The following is an 18,137-nucleotide window of genomic DNA, read 5'->3' on the forward strand; positions in this document are numbered from 1 at the left end:
GGCTGGAGCACCAAGGAGCATCTTTGAAACTCTCCCGATCATGATGCGAGCCATGGACTGTTGCTGCATGGGCGAGCAATGCACTTCCAGCGATAGAATCAGTGGGTAGGGCGACTCTGCAAAGGCGAACTTGTTGACAACTTTGATAGTATCGTGGAACGAGATGGCCTTGGTCAATGTACGGCCGTGCATGACTACGGGGAGACCATCGCCACCGTCCCAGCAGTCGATTTCAATGCACCGGCACCCTTTCTGTAGAGCGCTGATGTAAGCTTCTGTGCTCGATTCGCCTGCGACTTGGCGACCGAGGAGGTATGTGTTGTGGGAACTAGAGATGAAGTACTCGTTGAGTGGTCTGTTCAGCTGGAGCTTCCCCGTACTTGGCTTCGGCTTCAGGACAGAGTTGTTGCTTGATGTCAAGAAAGTTTGGAAAGCGGGGAAGTTCATTGTGAGCGGCAGTGGGGTCGCGCCACCTTCTGTTGGGGTGGCCCTGGGTTTTGTTCTGCGCGCAACCTTGTCGAAGATGCTCGTCCAGCCCTCAACGTCCGCATCAACATCAATACCCTGTTCTTGTTGTAAGAATCTGAAGAAGGTGGCCTTGTCCATCTCTTCCGCTCCAAAAGTCAGGGAGTCGAAAATTCTCTTGATGTCCTTGCGTTCCCTCAAGCGAGTAACGAAGGAGAGGAATTGTGTCTGGTTCAGTTTGTCGGAGCCATTGGGGGCAGCTTCTGAGAAGTAAGCACGGAGGGTGGCCTCGGTGCAGTTGATGTGCAGGCTGCGGCATAATTCGACTGTGCTGGGAAAGTCCAATGACTCTTCGTCGTTTCCACGCTTCTTCATCGCGCGTTGCCAGACCAGCTTTGCACTCTTGTCTTGGAAGCCTTGCAGGCCGATCATCATCTCGCTGCGGTTACGTGAGACAGAGTCGAGCGTCTTTGTCCACATGTTGAAAACGCCGGCGTCGGGAGCGACCAGGTGCATCGTCTTGATCTTGTTCTTGGAGCGTGTGGTGTCAGTGTACACAATGGTGAACCAGTATGGAGCCCAGTTCTCGGACATGCCACACTCTTCACGGTAATGCTTAGCATCTGGACCGTAGCGTATCTCCTTGACGTCGTCAATGTAGAAGCTCTTTTGCCGTGAAGTGTCCCAGTACACTCTGGCTGATTCCAGATCGAGACGCAGAGTGATGGCCTTCTGCTCCTTCTTGGCGATCTTCTTCATTGGGGTGCCTTGTTCGAGCCGGGAGGGAAGGATGGGTGCCAGGGCTCTATTTTCGGACATGGACGTGGTACTTGAAGACATGTTGATTCCAAGGCCGTTGAGCGGAGGCTCGCCGTAGTAGTCGTCTATGGCGTCCTCCTCTTCGTAGGCCTCGAGGTCAGAGACACAGGTGTCTGCGTCGATAGCCGTCCTGCTGTCACTGCGGCGGCGCATAATGACTGGTCCGGAGCTCTTGTCGCGATCCCTGTGCGCAGTCGTGTTACCCCGGCGGAAGCGGTTTGGAATGCCCTGTGCGCCGCGGCTCACTCTTCGAATCAGCCCCGGGCCTTTGCCCAGTGCCTCTGCCATTGCGGACGGGGACGAGGTGGGTGGTGACAGTACCGGTGGCGGAAGGAGCGACTCGGGCAGGGTATAGGTAGGAACTGCGGGGAGGGAGGAAGGAGCGAAAGGCACCATGCCCTCTGGCGTGGACTGGAGCGAGCCATTGAAGAGCGAGGGCGTCGAGGCCGGGCTGCCGCGCGAGCTGGGGATGTTGATGGCGGTTGACGTCATGCGAGCGAAGCTGGGCGAGGGCGATGGCATGCGTGGGCGGGAATGCTGCTCGTAGAAGAGCGACATGGTTGTGGTGGTGGTAGTGGTGGTGGTAGTGGTGGTGGTAGTGGTAGTGGTAGTGGTAGTGGATAGCGAAGCAAAGCGTGCGGCCGTGTCAAAGTATCTTCATGGCGCAAAGCTGGCAGTTAGAATGAACAGAACTGGCGAGCGGGTGCCTCTGCAAATAAGAGCATGCAGAAGATCAACAGCCGGCTGGGGTGCTGGAGACTGTCGAGGCAGGCTAGGCGGCGTGCTGCATCGTGGTATCGTGAGTCTGACAGCAGCTACGACGGATTGGGCGCACAAGCGCGCTGCGCGGAGGAGCACAGAAAACGAACGCGACGCGGGTCAGCTGGCCAGGTGCAATGGGATTACTGAAGAATTGACTTGCAGCAGCGTGCAGAAGCGTCGTGCTGCAGAAGCGTGCTGGCGACAGGGGTCGGTGGGCTATACGGAGCAATTCGTGGGGGTCGGCGATCGAATGCGGACGGATGGTATGCACAAGGTGAGGCGGTGGAATGCGGAGTGCAGCAGCAGGTGCAGATGCAGTACAGACGTAAGACGTAGTCGTGTGGTCGTGTGCGAGGGCTCTTGCAGGTCGAGGGCGACTGAGACTGGGCCGCTGTCCCCTTTGTAGATATGGCTCAGTCAGGTACACTTGGACAAGCCTAGGAAACGGCGACGGGCGCGCCTACCCTGCAACGGCCATAGCGTCTGCGAAATCTTCTGAAGCGCAATGTTACCACGACCATCAGCCCTTGACTCTGCGCTGGCTCCCCTGGCCGTCGCTCACCACGCCACTCCGCACGATGCCATTCGAGCCCACCACGCTGACATGGCTCCGCGCGCTCGCTTCCCTGCGAAGCGCTGCTGCTAGCCAGTGCTAAGTTTTGAGGAGCCGGCGCCGGCATGAAACGCCTTGAGAGATGACGTTGGCTGGGTTTACCGTTGAAGCCTGCCCAAGCCGTCGCCCAATCACACCCGCCCCTGCTCAGCCTAACACAAGCAGCATCAGGCACCCAGAAACAAACGAAACATTGTACGGCGCCGCGAGGCCAGCGCATGCACTCTGCCATGCTGAGTATCCGCTAGTCGCGATGCCGTGTTCGCTGCACTGAGCCACACAGCTTGCTGCTGCTGCTTGCTGCTGGCGGCTAGCACATTCCGGCCTCTATTGTCACAATACGACACCACTCTGCCGCATCATCCGGCCAAGGATTGTCGGCAAGGCTGAGTCTGTGCAGCACACACCGCGCAGTCATGCTTGGTGCGTCGTCGTACTTGCGAACGAATGCAATCCCTTCCTCACCGGATGTGGAGCGTTGGCATGCTGCGAAACAAAGACGAAGGACTATCAGCAGACTTGGCCGCGATGGCGGCACCGCAAGTGTTGTGTCCATCCTCATTTCGACCAGTGTTTGGCGCCTCAAACTGCCAGATCCGTCTTTGCCGACTTGTCTGCTTTGCCAATCCGCCTGCCTATCCGGAGAAGTTACGGTGAGCTTTCGGGCGACACTGGCTTTCCAGGCAATTGATATGCTGCCAGCTCGTGTGCTGGCCAAGTAGCGGTGATGAGCCACGACTATCAAACAACACACCCGGCGAGTCGCAGCCACCCATTTGAGGCGCTTCTCTCCACCTTGCGCACGTGGGACCGCCGTCATGAAACAAAGTCTGAGTCCGGCACCGGGGAGACGAGCAGCCCCAATTTTAAACCATGGGTGCCGGCACCATTAGGCCCAACCGGTTCTCAACGGCCCTTCGCAACACCACACAGAGTTTCCATAGCTTGCCTGGAAACCTGCTGAAGGCTCAAAATGGCTCCTGGCGCATACGACCGATTACCCGAAGAGCATGATGACTCCATGTTTGCGCAACAATAATGCTGTCAGGCAGTGCTCCGTATCCTGCAAGCCCTGCTATTCCTGCGCTCCACCGAGTCGCGTGATTGCCTTACCGCAGCGTTTTGTGCAGGCTTCGAGAAGAATGTCCCGGACCTGTTCCGCGAATTAGAGGACGCTGTCTGCACATCAACCGTCGCTCCACTGCTGCGTGTCCGGGCTGTCCATGTGACATGTAAGCGGTGTGAACTCGTCCTTCTTCGTTACTTCACGTCCAATCGTTCGTTTGCTTCTTGTGTGATGCCTTGAGATACATTTCGCAACTTCTATTTGCTCCAGCTACCTACTGCCCCTTTCGTCAAGTCGGCAAACCGCAGTCTGTACAACTAACCGTCGCTGTTCGAGCATGTTGCAGGTTGACTGAAAATGGCGGTGCGCTCTTCGCTAAGGAAAGGGTCCCCTGGGCACGTTGTCACCCGCGGTCCCCACGCCTGGAAATAGAGCTGCGCACGTCTCCCTCTCTGCTCCGCGGTCGCATCGCTGAGGCTTGATCGATGGATGACTTGCATGCATCGCTTCCCTGGGCCCCGAGGTGGTTGGAGCAACGCAAAGCACCAGATTGGACGGACCCAGCTCCGATGCTCGCTCTTGCGAAACCGTGAGGCACGTCGCAATCTGCCTTACCGGTCTCATACGATGCTGTGCAGTAGGCTTCTCGGTCCATGTGCGGCTGAAAAGGGACAATCCTGTGGAGGGACGGATGTAACATAAAACGGCAAGTCCGGTCGGACCCTACTGAATCGTACTGTCTGAAGTCGTGCAAAATGTCTCCCAAGAGTTTGAAAAATAATGCGTTAATGCGACGGAACTGTTGGCGACGGAGTCTCAATCTTGATGTGACATCCGCATCGTCCGAAATGCTCCGAGACTGCGCGACAACGAACTTCTACTCACCACAACGAGTCGGCGTCGACCAGATGGAGTCCCTCATCTTCCGCATCTGGGATATCGTAGACTGGATTGTTTTCGCGGTCTCGACCTGTCTCGGCACAACTTGCCTGCGCACGTTTGTACAAGCTCGTGCCGCTATGGCCAGGATGCGCGAGGCGGCTGCGGGACGTTTCTGTGCGACTGATCATCCTTGGGGATAGGTGGTCGATATCGCCAGATGCGTTGGCCAGCAGAGAGGCATGAGTCACTGAGTGGCCTGACGCGCTGTGCAGGTTTGTGAAGTCGTCCTGGCCCCCATCGCACAATTCCTCAACAAAGCCTACATACACAGCAGCCGGTGAAGTTGAAAGAGGTGGCGCAAACCTTGCTGCATCGTGTACATCCTGATGCATGCGAGGCACATGTCCTAATGTCGACCTGAACGGTGAGCTCGTTGAACTGACAGCGACGGATAGCGGCAAGTACCCCGACGAGCCTTTCGACATCCTTCGTTCGCTATCATACTGGTGCGCATGCATTAACCCCGGAGACGCTTCATCCTTACTTCCCAGGACAAAATTCTGCCAAACCTGTTCGTCTTCATTCATTTTCGCTGAGTTGTTCTCGTTTAGCTGTCGCAGACGGCCTGGCTTGAGAGAAGGCAAAGAGGCGGAAATGAGGGACGAGCTAGTGAGCTGACCTTTGGTGGCATGTTGTGACCAGCTTGCGTGTTCAGCTTCACGCATTCGCGTTTTGGACGTGGGCGACTGCTGCATACGGCTGTTTTCGGGGTCGTTCGCAGTCGTCGTATGGCTGGAGCTTCTGTCCGGAATGTGCAAGAATGGCTTCCACGCTTTGTCAACGACGCTTGAGGCTGCAGCTGCAGCTTCACTTCCATGCGGAAGCTCAATATTATTGCTGGTGCAAGGCATGCGACCCTTTTGGGATTTTCCCGCATAAGTTGCTTTGGGTGCACAGTCTGTCCCATTTTGGCCATTGCCACTGAACGTAGTGCGACATCGAGTGTCCTCAGAAGAGATAGACCCCGGAAAGACGAGGCGCAAATATTGATTAACATCTCCAAAAGGACGTGTGATTCGGAGGCCTTGGGCTGGCTTTTCACTCCTTGGTGTCTCTCTGAGCGAACATCCGTTTACAATCTCGGGCAAGTCAGATTGCATTATTGGTCTACCCACTGCGACTCTGTTCCGAGAAGCATCCTTGCCGCCGTCTTGAGGCAAATAGGCTGAGCTGGAACCCGGTTGAGCTCGCCCAGTAACTGGTGGGATTCCTCTGCGATTACTAGGCCCGCGGCTCTGAGTGGATGAGTGATCAAGTGTGCAGGCCTCCTGGATGTCAAGCTGCGCAGTCTCTTGCGTGGCTGGCTGTTCTGCATCATGATTCTGCTGATCATACAGCATCACATCCGAAGATGCATGCGACTGCTCATACCCGTTTCTCGCGCTTGAGCAGGCAGTCGTCAAAGCACCAGTACCAATGCGTATGCGGATATCGTTTGGGATATTCGTGATAGCACCGACAAAGCCACCGACATGTTGATCGACTGTGGGGTGAAAACGTTGTGTCATGGAACCCACGTCTTCTCTATGCCGAGCAGATGCGCCGTGCCTCCCTTCCACTTTCCTGCGTCTGCCGACCTTGATCTTCTCCTTGCTCGACATGAAGTGAAGGTTCACTGGTCGAGACGGCGCAACACCGACCCAGTCACGTTGTCCCAGCAGCCGCTTCCTGTTGGCTTCTAGTAGCTGGATCTCCGGGTCTATGTCATCTGCTTTTCGCTTCTTTCGTCGTTCATCTACTAAAGCGTTAGTATGCATGAGCAGCCTCCACCTCTTCACAAGCATGTGTGGTAATGGCAGCTGGCAAGCACACCTCGGACGTCACCATTGGCATGTCTCATCGGTGATGTATCACCACGTGATGGAAATTTCCGATAACCCGCTGGCGCAGGTAGCAACTCCTCTTCATTGTGGAGCTCTTCAGCGGCCAGTGGGGGTCTGCCATGCGTTGGCTCATGGTGATACCAGGCTGAGTGTTCAGTACGACGCACTGAGCTTGACACGAAGGCTGGCAATTGCCCGGTCAGCTCAGATTTCTCGTCGTTCCGCAAGTAAGTTGGTTTGAAAGGCGCTGCATGCGACTTTGGCCCATTCTGAAGGTGAGTCCGGGCTCTTGCGAAGTAGGCCTTTTGCGTTTGAACGACACCTTTGCTAGCTTGTTTCGTGCGCTGCAAGCTACCGCCCGTCCAGTTCATGTCTGGAAGAGTTTACGAGATGAAAAGATGGTTGTGGTGGGAAGAGAAGGCGGGGCGCGTTAGGTTCACGTTTCTGTTGTGGTTTGCGCCTTCCACCTGAAGGTGAGGGAATATTTGCGCCTGCATCACCACCATCACTATTCCCGATATCACAAATTTTCTTCCTTCTCATCTACAATCATCATTCTCGGCGCCTTTGCGGGGGAGTACCTATCTCTACCATACCTAAAATGCCGCATCCAGAGGTGACGGCGGGTGGGCGGAGAGGCGCTCCACCCTCTGAATCAAGTCCGCTCTACCTTCTCCACACCAATGGCGGAGGTCCCACGGGGTGATCGACAACCCTGCGCCGGCTTTTGGAGGGGAGGAGCTTTTCCACTCAAACGGATCGACAGAATGTTGGGCGACATCATCCGAAATGAAATTGGGGAGTCGAATCGCCGAACGACAATGTTGCAGTCGGCCAGCGTCTCACGCATGCCACGGCGGGCGACAATCCTTTCAATCTACTGCAACCACGGGCAGGATCCACTCGAACCAGTCCTATCATTTTTTGAAACGAGGTCCAGCACCGAGCGCGAGCCGTTCTTACCGAAGTACCGCCTTTAGCAATTCATCCCGCCTGAAGGGACAACATTGATTCTTCCCGGCTGCCTGATGTGCTGCAACACACCACCAGCAGAGTGCGGGCACAGACACGGTAGCGACTCATTCGTCGCGCGAGAATGACACTGCTCCTGGCGCTGTACTGTAATCGACTCAGTTGTATGTGTTCATCCAATGGAGTCCCAGATTATGATCGCTCGCATGGACAGCAACGGGTCATGTTACTTGGTCGATGAATATGTAAGGATCCCAGAATCTTGTCCCTCCTATGGTATAACGCTGAGCCTGCGATGCAATGCATCCGGCCGTATGAATGTGGTTCCATGTCTCCCGTTGTCTACAGAGTATATATTCCGATCGATGAGACAATATCGCAAACGCATTCCGGGATCCCTACCTATGTCGTCCGTCGGTAGCCTCTCAAATAGCTCGTGGTCGACTCACCGTCTCTTCACCGGACTCAACTGCGTGCATACCTCATCGCTGATGGTAGGCACCGATGGGCACTTGTGCTGCAGCCGCAAGTAGCTGTAATGTCTACACAGGCACTTGTCCTTACCAACGGACACACTACATCCAATAGATTGGCCATCAAGCTGTACAGCGACGTCAAGCGGCTTGAAATCCATGTCTTTGTGGATACATACTCTACAAGCGACCCACTGCGTGTAAGCTGTAACGTGCCGCCGCATGCACGTACCGTATTGCATGCGACATTTTGCAACGGACATGTGAAAACAGGAGCGCTGTTGCGCGATGAATGACCTAAGAAAACCACTTTATGAACTCAACACTAATTGCGGAACAGAGGAATTGTGCAAAGTCGAATGTTACCAAGCCAAGGACACAAGAACACGCTGCCCAGAACATGTGCCGGCACTACTCTGAGCCTCAATTCTCCCCTCGAGCCGCTCCAGCACTTGGCAATGAAGGCATATCCGGCTCATTCTCGCTGAGGGCAATGAGCGCTGTCGATCACACAGAAATCCCGAGATATTTCACAGGGTTGTGGTGGTTCCTCACGACGTTCATTCGCTGGTGTACTGACCAAAGCAGGCAACTGCCTTAACGCGCTTTCGGTCAAATGCGCCCTAATCAGCCCCTACGTCATCATGCAGATGGACTTTGAAATTTGCGACATCGTCCCACAACAACGTTCAAGCGCGGCCGTGGTAGCACAGGTCTGCAAGGGACTACGAAAATTCCGAGGTACTTCGCCCATGCTCTGCTAGGACAAACCGCGTGAGGCGCACCAGGCCGCGTGCCGTACTAGCATAGGTGTCTGGTCTAAACTGCAACATTGCCGATGCAAACCATCGAATAGGCTCCAAGATAGAGAGCACCATCCCTACGCATATGGCGCGAGGCACGCTTCTGGTGCTTGCAGCCTCTATTCAGGCACACCGATACATCGTCCGACGGTTCCTGATCCTACCCTTATGACGCCATGGATCCACAGCAATGCCCATGGAAAGTCTCGACCGATAAGCTATCTCACCAGGGTCCAACCATCGAAGGTAAGTGTAGACCGTCGCTATAGGTCCAATGTGCGATGTCATGAGTAATGCATGGTTCAACAAGCCGACCCCAGTTCTGCAGCGTCTATAAACCTCTGGGCCCAAACAACGAACTCTTCAAATCCATACCCCATATCCACCTCACCTCCACAATACCCACTTCTTGCTCCGCTTCATCGAGGAGTTCCCTGGAGTCCCAGCTGTGCACAGCCCCCAAAGCGTTATAAAGACCACTTTTCCCTCCACATCCCCAGATTCTTCTCATCCACTCTTGGGACTAGATCTCAACCTGTTTACCAGTCTCGACCCACTTCACCAACGAACGTCAATCTTACCAAAATGTCTGCACCTTCTCTTGCTGTACCACCTGCGGGTAGTCGCTTCGCACGGCGCCTGTCTTCCATCGAGGCAACCAGCGAGAAGCTACAAATGGGCCCCACAGTCGTTGTACCACCGCAACACCTAATGGCACCTTCGGCTGGGTCAGAAATTGCAACTGGCTTTGAATCAGCTAGGCACCATCTTGAAGCTGCTGGTTCGCCAATATCGCCTGGCATCACACCCCCTGAAACATCAGTCACCGACAAATATGCATTCGCGTTCGACATTGATGGTGTACTCATCCGTGGCGGTCGGCCTATCCCGGAGGCAATTGAAGCCATGAAGATGCTCAACGGCGAGAACGAATACGGAATTCAGGTGCCTTACATCTTTGTCACGAACGGTGGCGGCAAGACCGAGGAAGAGCGTTGCATTCAGCTTAGCCAGCAGCTGGAGCTGGAAGTGTCTCCCGGTCAATTCATCTGCGGCCACACACCGATGCAGGAGATGGCTGAGAAGTACAACACGGTGCTCGTAGTTGGCGGTGAGGGCGAGAAGTGCCGCATCGTCGCTGAGGGCTACGGTTTCAAGGATGTGTGAGTTTATCAGATCGTAATTACGCCTGGCATCAAGCTAATTCTGCATCAGCGTCACGCCAGGGGATATCATCAAGGACAACCAAGATACGACTCCTTTCCGCAAGTTGACTGATGAAGAGTACAAGAACTCTCGAGCACGCAACTTTGCCGAGGTCGAAATTGAGGCCATCTTTGTCTTCGCCGACTCTCGTGATTGGGCTGCCGATCAGCAGATCATTCTTGACCTGTTGATGTCGAAGAATGGCCGTCTTGGCACAAGGTCAGAGAACTTTGACGAAGGCCCACCAGTGTTTTTCTCCCACAATGATGTCGTCTGGAGCGCTTCTCACGACCTTACCCGTATCGGTATGGGTGCTCTTCGCGTGTCGCTCGAGGCCATGTACAAGGCTGTCACCGGCAAGGAGCTTGAGACCACTGCCTTTGGCAAACCTCAAATCGGCACTTTCGAGTTCGCAACTCGTCTGTTGCAAAGGTGGCGCAAGGACACGCACAACATCGACTCGCCTCCTTCCACTGTGTACTTTGTTGGTGACACTCCCGAGTCTGACATTCGAGGTACCAACGAGTACAACGAGCACACAGACGAGGCCAACTGGTACTCCATCCTCGTTCAAACTGGTGTGTTCCAGGAGGGCACCAAGCCTCGCTTCCAACCCAAGGCCACGGTTGACACTGTTCTTGACGCTGTCAAGCACGGAATGGAGCGTGAGTACAAGAAGGCTCTCAAGGAGAGCATGATTCAGACTGGTGTCATTGAGGACTAGCTTCATAGCCAGTCACCCTTCCCAGTATATTCAACACCTTTTCCCTTCCTCTCTTTAGGCATAGCAAACGGCGTTGGTGGATCGTTTCGGATTTTATTTCTCCTACAACTCATAGGCGACCTGTGCCTTCTCATTTGGACCCGTGTTTCTGTTGAAGGCCTTATCCGAGGGCCGCAGATGCGTGAGGCAGAATTTCATGATACCAGACTTTCTTAGAAGATCGTCATCTCCTAACAATGCAATCTTTGCATACTATACTATATTCTTTCGATATGACTTCACTTCGCCCCGCAACTGGCTCTTGCTGACAATATTGAGGGCCCATCAAAACCATGCTTAGTGCTCACGCCCAACGCCCATTACGGCGCTGTTAGCCTGCGACATTATGACTTTTATCCACAGGCGCACGTCGCTAGTACCGCGTGTTGAGCGATTACATCACTGCACCGGCAGAAACCGCCTTTCCTCACCGGACAAACGCGCCGACACCGATATCCACACTCATGCCTTGATCGCAATCATGAAACCCATCCCCTCGCCTTCGCCGAAGCAACCCACAATCTCGCACTCCCCACTACCTAAACAGCCCTGCCGCGTTCGCCCGACCGACCGTTTTAAGTCGGCCCGACTCACACCAAATCGACGATTGAAATCGCGCACGTCCCCCCGCTCGAACCACAGTTTCCAACTCCTCCAGGGTCGCCTCAGCCCTGGACCCTGAAAATCCCCATGAAACGAGCGCGTATCCTCTCATTTCGACAAAGTTACTTTCCAGAAGATCTGGAGATTTGACAGGGCTAGGAAACACGGGAGAAAAGGGGTCATGGGTGGCCTGCTGCGGGAGATGGGTGTGGCGTGTTTTAAGGCGGGAGGTTGGTTTGGGAGATTTGAGGGCGACGGGGAGGCGGGATTGTGAGGCTGCGATGTTGCGTTGGCTAGGTGGGAAGGGGCTTTTTGGATGCCTGAGGGTTGACGGAGGGGCAGTGCGGTGGCTGGTCTTTTGAGGCGTACCGCGTACGTAAGTTTCATTAACATGGGCGTGTGAGATGAGAGCGATGACATTCAATGTTGGCGTTGAAACTCTCAGTGATCAAACGAGTTTGTGGTAAATTATGGTGGACATCGGGTCTTCGAGACGTGACAGATTAATGTTAACTCGGAAGATGTCCCGACTCCGGATGTTACGTAGAAGACTCAGGTAAACAGGGGCAATATGAATAGAGTGACAGTAAAGGAAACGACATGTAAGCATTCACTACGGTGCTGTTTTGTCTTGCATGCTCTCTATGTGCCTACGGTAAGTCAGCTTCAAAGCTGGAGATCAGAAGCTTCAACTGAGGTATGCAACGGGGAGTGAAGACCAAAAGCTGAGCATGAAATATCTTTTCTCCCCGTGTGTTGCCCACGTCAAACATGTCGAAAGCATGTCATTGGTCTTGACGTTGTATTGGGAGTTGATGTATGTCTGGGTCTAACATGACCTCAATATTGACCCGCCCCAAGCAAAATAAAGTACATCTTAGGGGTGTCTTTTTGATTTACTCAATAGACATCACTCCGGGCTTTACGCGCTATAGAAATCTGCCACATTCGGTCGAGCACAGTGCCGAGATGCCGTACACTCTAACACTTTCTCAGTACAAAAATGTGAGCAAAAGATAAATATGAAATAACTCTCAGGCCTCCTGCGGTATGTGTTCGTCAACCAAGACAAGCAGGAATACTACCACTATACTATCCGAGATGATGAGTTGTGTTTTGTGAATGATAAAAGGCAGAAAGACGTGGTATATATACTACCAATTACGAGGCGAGATATTAAGCAGTATGAGTGAAGGTCATGTGCGGATGGCGGTTCACTTCTATCGCATATGCTAATGCGCGTCGCGATGATCCTTTCCACTCTGCAGGTGAAACGGCATATTTCACTTTGCTAAGATATCGGGAAGTGAGACAATGACACACTGAATCTAGAAGTTTCTGGTAGCTGTAATGTTTGATGTATTTCCATAGAGGTTCATTTGCTGTGTGTTAAGTCTTTGTTGCGATTGCGATATATTAGGGTCATGCTGCATCTGAGAAAAGATTCATCACGAACGTTTGGAGCTGCACATCGTCAACATGTCAGCAAATCCTCTCCCACAAAATATTCCGGTCACGGAAGCTGATCTGCGCAGTCTGAAGCATCTCGAAGGCAAGTGGCTGTACTTCACTACGTCTGTGAGTTGAACTAACTGGTCAAACCCACAGCATTACTTCCGATCCTCATTCCTGCGGACGAAAATGCACAAGTTATGATCGGCCGTATACAGACGCCACGTCCTGATAACCTTACCGCGGTGTTCGAGGCGGCTGTTGTGAGCAAACAAGGACGAGATCAAAAGAGAGTCATGTACAGAGGACTTGCAAGGGGGTTAACGCGCGAAGAAGCTCTCCAGCGGCTGATCGTTCAGATCGAAGATGACTTGGACAAGAGTTGGAAGTGCTACTCCTACTTTGGTCGACCTGTCCGGCATGGTGGCGGCGGAAGCGATAGAGGAGGATCGGGAAGAGGCGGTGCTTCTAATCAAGGCGAGAAGAGAAGAAACAATAGTGACATAGACGACCGTGCCCGATCAAAGAAGAAAGTAAAGGCTGAGGATTAGGCTGAAGATAGAGAAGGAGACATCATAGTCGATGAAGGTGGTGAAGCTCCTGGGAACGAGACGAAACGTGCTATACAGAACGTGAAGAGAAGAAGGCGAATTCCCGTCATGTCCATTGCTGGGGGTGCGTATACTCCGACACTTTAGCCTGTCGTACAGGGAGATGGAGGGACTAGCTGAGCTAGATTGAGGATGTATACCACGAAATGTGTACATATGAAGGGGAAGGGCTATAGCGATTTTACTTAGCCGTAGGCGGTGAAGAGGATGAAGTACAAGGCCGAGCCACCTTTTCACCGTGAATACAAGTTCGCATCTACCAGTGTCGCGTCTTTCCAATCTACCTATGTATATAAAAGCTAGGGCTCTGCACCAACGTTTTACAACAACTTCCCTTGTCATTTCACGGTAAAGTTTTATGACATTTTGAATCCAGCAAGCAGTTGCAACAATTTCGCAGATTATGTCATGTCCGGATCGAGAGGCAGCTTAAGAATCACCTCTACTGGTGATGTCTGGGTAGTATGGAATGTTCGTGGTATTTACTGGACGTGACGGTATCCTGAAGGAAATTACGGGAGCACGGTTATCAGGCTGGCATGACCAGAAGTCATCTCTGCTGTAGGTTTGATGTTCACATGACATAATTACTGCCAGGCTTGTAACATCTGCATACATCTCAATTGGCCTGGGCGCCTATTTTCAACCGCCGGAAAAAGTCGGTCAATGAGTGAGTACTATAGTCGTACACTGCAGTTTGCTACCACTAGTCTACGAAGCAAATCGCCTCACTTTCCGTCAGCAAACACGTAACTTGTGATGTCGACGTGGAATACAGTCCGCCCCGAGAGCCCGTTTCTTCATATAGTTCGCGTTTTGCATGATGATCTCTTCCCAGTAACAAGCAGATAGCCAGTATACATGTACTCGAGCTCTCGATGGACAACCCCGCTACTACCATGACCGAGCGCACCCGAACAAGAAGAGAGCCGCTTCCAAACCTCCGCGGAGAGGACGAGACTGAGATTCAGCTGTTGACTCAGCTCATCGAGAGTATGTGTCTCGTCCGTCACTTTTGATTGTGTATATTGGCTGACATGTGGAAGGCGGAGCTTGGATGCTCTCCCCGTTGAGACCGCCTACATGCGTCATTGGTCGTATACCACCCGAGGAAGTCACAGATGGTGGGCCGAAATACTGCGTATCACTCTACAGCATGGGTAATGGTGGCGTCAAGGGCCTTGATTCTGGTCCGAAGCATGGACTCACGAGAAAGGAAGCGCTCAGCAAGCTGTTGTTTCAAGTTGAGACGGAGTTAGGAAGGATGATGATCACTGATAAGAGGGAGAAGAGAGAAAGAGAGGAAGTCCGGGATAGGGAGGAGCGGCGGGCTGGTGGAAGCGGTAACAACTGAACAACACTAGCTGTGGTTCAAGTGTGCTGCGATGGCGCTGCGGTTAGAATGGAGCAACGTTGCTCTAGCATTATCTTAGATTTTTCTCAAAATTTACAGCTTTTCAACAACGTCATTCTGTTGAACTCCTGTTTAATAGAGTTGTAGTTGATGAATGCGTCATGTCTTTACCACTAATTTGGGAGTGATCTCGCAAAACCGGAATATGTTTTCATCTTCAACATTATGATAAATTGGTGTTATCTACGCCCCATTCGTATACGCGCCACCACCAACTTGGTTATCAAACTCGACCATCTCGTCCAAGCCACAAACCTGGAACAGCTCCTTCGGTCCATATCTTCTTCCATCCTTCTCCTGACTCTCCACCTTTCCAATTGTCTTTAGTTGCTGTATTGCCTTCCTTACTGCTGGGTACACCACCTCGAACGCCAGTGCCGGGAATATAGCAATCTTGTATCCGATCTGCTTCGCTTCCTCTGCACTGAAGTCTGGTGAAACACCACCTGGAACGTTGTTGAAGAGACACGGTGTAGGTGCAAGTTCTTTGCATGCTTTTTCAGCATCTTCCTTTGACGTTACACCTTCGAGGAAGGCTACATCTGCGCCAGCAGTAATGGCCGCTTTTAAACGTTTGACCGCCTCGTCGTATCCGTAGCCTTGTAACGCATCTGTTCGAGCGATAATGACGATATCGCCTCCGGATTGCTCTCGTGCTAGTACTGCAGCCCGTATCCGGCTGGCATATTCGTTCACATCAACAAGTTGCTTGCCCTTCAAGTGTCCACAGCGCTTGTTGACCACTTGGTCTTCGAGATGAAGTCCAGCAACACCAGCGCGGATGTATGATGTTACTGTTCGCCCGACCATGATTGCTCCACCGTAGCCAGTGTCAGCATCTGCAATAAGTGGCGTGCTGGGAGATAGACCGGCGATCATGCCGGCGTTGGTGACCATGTCGTGCAGAGTCGCGACGCCCATGTCCGCTTGGCCTAGACGAGACATTGTTGTTCCGGCACCAGTCTACAGAGAGGTGTTAGTGGGTTCGCGAGAACAGAGAATCGATGTCGTACCATGTATAAACAATCGACGCCTTCCCTCAACGCAATTTGTGCCGTGAATCCGTCGTATACACCAGGACAAGCAATAAACTTTTCCGGATCCGCCAACATGCTTCTTAAATTCTCAACCGCAGTCACTCTCTTGCTTCCGTTGCTTCCAGAAAGGGAACCCATGATGTCTGGAGTTAATGTCCAACACTTCCAAAAATCTCGTTGGTAAAATGTATAAGTATTCGTGTATCTGGGCCCTAGTGCTCGCTCCACGCCACCTGGTAAACAGGGTCTATCAACTCCAACGATCGACCGGATTTTGTGACGCAGTCAATGCAGGAACGCAGAGTCAGATGATGCAGGGACTACCAACGGAGGCTGAACCGACTGGAAAACGAGGACGGGAAGTATCTATCCAGCCGAAACTCAAGCGCCTCTTTATAGATCCAGCGTACACTGCCACATAACGCTCCACATAGCTTAGCTAGGTCAGAAAGACAGGGCTGTCTCTCCTCGGGCGGGTCGAATCCCACCCCCTCCTCAGTGCAGATAGAACATGTATCCCTATCCTACGATTGTGGTCGAAGTGGCCAAAAAGAATGCGGAACAATGAGCCGAGATAATCCTTCTGCCAGTCTGAACCATACCATAGGCCCAAATGCTAGACTACACCCCGCAGCGCCGACTGACGTAGCGAAAGCGCGGCCGAATTTCGCCGCATATTCTGCCGATGTAAGCGCTTTGGTGCTGCTGATTTGCTTAAGCCGTGCTCATAGGAGTGAGGAGTGCTTGTGAGGTGCAGAGCGATAATGTACATTGCCGATACAGGTCCGATATGCCGCCTGAAGTGTCGGATTGATGTATGCGTGATTGTACATGTTCGGGTACGGACTTGGGTGCTGGGTTGGGAAGGCTGCTTGCGAGGCCTTGGTAAGTGAGGGGTAACGGAGGGGAGACTTGTAATCCTGGGGTAGGGTAAAGTAGAACCCATCATGCTGGCAGCACGCGAGTGGAATTGTTGCTATCGCTCCTTCTTGTTCGCAGGATTGAGAAGTGCTCTAAAGTGAGAAACAAACTTCAATATATCGGCCTCGCATTGTTCCATCCTGCGTATTTCTTGATATTCTGCTATCATATGTAGAATTTCACCTCAGTTTATCATCATCTTATAGTCCGATTTAGCAGGCTTGCTGCGTTACCTGCAGCTGAATAATTGTGCAACTTGAGACTCGGGGTCCTTTGGCCGATTTTAACTTCACTGTTGCGGATGGATTGCCCGATTGGAGCAAAGTCGGCCAAAATGGATGAGATCCTGAATTTATTAAAGACGTCACGCAGGGTGGATCTTCAGGCCGACATTGACTGTAACACGCCGAGGTTACTGTCCGCTCATTATAAGACCACTTCGCTGACAGTCGCCGCAGTTGAACTGCGGTAACAGTCCTTTACTGCTCTATCCTCGCTCCAATGATAGATAAATCTCAACACTGCAAAACGCCGGATATCCTAGGGAAGTACAAGTACTCGCAGACGTAACAACGTTATGCAGAGACTCAAGAGATCATGACGGCCTCGACTTGCAGCCCGACGCAGCGCTTTGAGATCCTCATGAGCGGGAAATTCACTTCCTAATCTCAACATGGCTCGAGGCACTGAACTCTGCCGATCGCTCTGAAAACCTCGAACGCGAACTAACAAGTATCCCTCTGGTCATCAAGGTTTGGCCTTGATCGTGAAGCTATTCGCATGCAGGACGTCCAGTGTCCCGGCTAGGTGTCGCGCTGGTGACGGTGAGGTGTGGTTGTCTTCAACGTTAAAGACGGGATGGACAGAGGATCAGTTGGCAGTCTTACGTCTGCTGCCACAGTAGCTGCATCGTCGTTTGATATAAGAGCTACGGACCCGACCGATCTTATCAAGGAAATCAACATGGATCGCTGAGCTAGTTTGTGCCGGAACGAATCAAAGGCGATAATACCGAATACGATAACGTAAGTCGAGCCAGCCGGGGTGCCGAAGAAGATGAGGATCATGCAGAAACTGCACAAATCGGCCGCCCCCCTGAAAAAGGGTTATCCAAAGCAGATAGTGCCACGGTTGCAGGGAAAGTGCAGAGATTGGGCAATAGGATTGATACTGATGCAGTAGGCTGCTCTATCCTATATTTTTGTTGTTTACTAATCGTCGCATAGCTTGCACCTGCAGAATGATTGATACAAACGCACTCCAACGAAGCCATAGGTCAGCGCTGTCTTGGATATCTCTCGACCCAGGGTTCCGCGAAAGAGCTAAATGCGGCTTCAACGTTGCCTTGGGCTGGTAAGAGATTTCGGCTGCGGGTCTTTCGTGTATGGAAGC

General features: G+C 52.6%; 11 protein-coding genes across 11 annotated transcripts in view; 7 read left to right on the forward strand and 4 right to left on the reverse strand.

The window, feature by feature from the left end:
- The window catches only part of SNOG_10714 (hypothetical protein), a gene marked incomplete at both ends in the record, with an annotated part of 3,342 nt that extends 1,500 nt beyond the window's left edge, over positions 1–1,842 (reverse strand). The window contains one exon of the mRNA XM_001800923.1: positions 85–1,842. Within this exon, the coding sequence (XP_001800975.1) occupies positions 85–1,842 (1,758 nt within the window). The remainder of the gene's footprint in view (positions 1–84) is intronic.
- A 1,690-nt stretch (positions 1,843–3,532) lies between these two features.
- SNOG_10715 (hypothetical protein) lies at positions 3,533–3,698 on the forward strand (the record flags this gene model as incomplete). The annotated part of the gene is made up of 2 exons (XM_001800924.1): positions 3,533–3,561; positions 3,626–3,698. 2 exons carry the CDS (start codon positions 3,533–3,535, stop codon positions 3,696–3,698), a joined length of 102 nt encoding a protein of 33 aa, XP_001800976.1.
- An 875-nt stretch (positions 3,699–4,573) lies between these two features.
- SNOG_20113 (hypothetical protein) lies at positions 4,574–4,807 on the forward strand (the record flags this gene model as incomplete). The annotated part of the gene is made up of 1 exon (XM_001800925.1): positions 4,574–4,807. The coding sequence occupies one exon, from the start codon at positions 4,574–4,576 to the stop codon at positions 4,805–4,807; it is 234 nt and encodes a 77-aa protein (XP_001800977.1).
- SNOG_10716 (hypothetical protein) lies at positions 4,607–6,861 on the reverse strand (the record flags this gene model as incomplete). Its single annotated transcript, XM_001800926.1, has 2 exons — positions 4,607–6,402; positions 6,480–6,861. The coding sequence occupies 2 exons, from the start codon at positions 6,859–6,861 to the stop codon at positions 4,607–4,609; spliced, it is 2,178 nt and encodes a 725-aa protein (XP_001800978.1).
- A 1,139-nt stretch (positions 6,862–8,000) lies between these two features.
- Positions 8,001–8,699, forward strand: SNOG_10717 (hypothetical protein; the record flags this gene model as incomplete). Its single annotated transcript, XM_001800927.1, is given in 3 exon segments — positions 8,001–8,135; positions 8,451–8,505; positions 8,524–8,699. 3 exon segments carry the CDS (start codon positions 8,001–8,003, stop codon positions 8,697–8,699), a joined length of 366 nt encoding a protein of 121 aa, XP_001800979.1.
- Positions 8,700–8,914: 215 nt separating this feature from the next.
- On the forward strand, positions 8,915–9,075 carry SNOG_10718 (hypothetical protein; the record flags this gene model as incomplete). Its single annotated transcript, XM_001800928.1, has 2 exons — positions 8,915–8,984; positions 9,008–9,075. 2 exons carry the CDS (start codon positions 8,915–8,917, stop codon positions 9,073–9,075), a joined length of 138 nt encoding a protein of 45 aa, XP_001800980.1.
- Positions 9,076–9,323: 248 nt separating this feature from the next.
- SNOG_10719 (hypothetical protein) lies at positions 9,324–10,668 on the forward strand (the record flags this gene model as incomplete). Its single annotated transcript, XM_001800929.1, has 2 exons — positions 9,324–9,901; positions 9,954–10,668. 2 exons carry the CDS (start codon positions 9,324–9,326, stop codon positions 10,666–10,668), a joined length of 1,293 nt encoding a protein of 430 aa, XP_001800981.1.
- Positions 10,669–10,770: 102 nt separating this feature from the next.
- SNOG_10720 (hypothetical protein) lies at positions 10,771–11,052 on the reverse strand (the record flags this gene model as incomplete). The annotated part of the gene is made up of 2 exons (XM_001800930.1): positions 10,771–10,898; positions 11,016–11,052. 2 exons carry the CDS (start codon positions 11,050–11,052, stop codon positions 10,771–10,773), a joined length of 165 nt encoding a protein of 54 aa, XP_001800982.1.
- A 1,737-nt stretch (positions 11,053–12,789) lies between these two features.
- On the forward strand, positions 12,790–13,313 carry SNOG_10721 (hypothetical protein; the record flags this gene model as incomplete). The annotated part of the gene is made up of 2 exons (XM_001800931.1): positions 12,790–12,888; positions 12,981–13,313. 2 exons carry the CDS (start codon positions 12,790–12,792, stop codon positions 13,311–13,313), a joined length of 432 nt encoding a protein of 143 aa, XP_001800983.1.
- Positions 13,314–14,272: 959 nt separating this feature from the next.
- On the forward strand, positions 14,273–14,727 carry SNOG_10722 (hypothetical protein; the record flags this gene model as incomplete). The annotated part of the gene is made up of 2 exons (XM_001800932.1): positions 14,273–14,366; positions 14,420–14,727. The coding sequence occupies 2 exons, from the start codon at positions 14,273–14,275 to the stop codon at positions 14,725–14,727; spliced, it is 402 nt and encodes a 133-aa protein (XP_001800984.1).
- A 243-nt stretch (positions 14,728–14,970) lies between these two features.
- On the reverse strand, positions 14,971–15,732 carry SNOG_10723 (hypothetical protein; the record flags this gene model as incomplete). The annotated part of the gene is made up of 1 exon (XM_001800933.1): positions 14,971–15,732. One exon carries the CDS (start codon positions 15,730–15,732, stop codon positions 14,971–14,973), a length of 762 nt encoding a protein of 253 aa, XP_001800985.1.
- Positions 15,733–18,137: the final 2,405 nt, after the last annotated feature.

The sequence above is a fragment of the Parastagonospora nodorum genome (assembly GCF_000146915.1).
Source record: "Parastagonospora nodorum SN15 chromosome Unknown scaffold_17, whole genome shotgun sequence".
Taxonomy (NCBI): domain Eukaryota; kingdom Fungi; phylum Ascomycota; class Dothideomycetes; order Pleosporales; family Phaeosphaeriaceae; genus Parastagonospora; species Parastagonospora nodorum.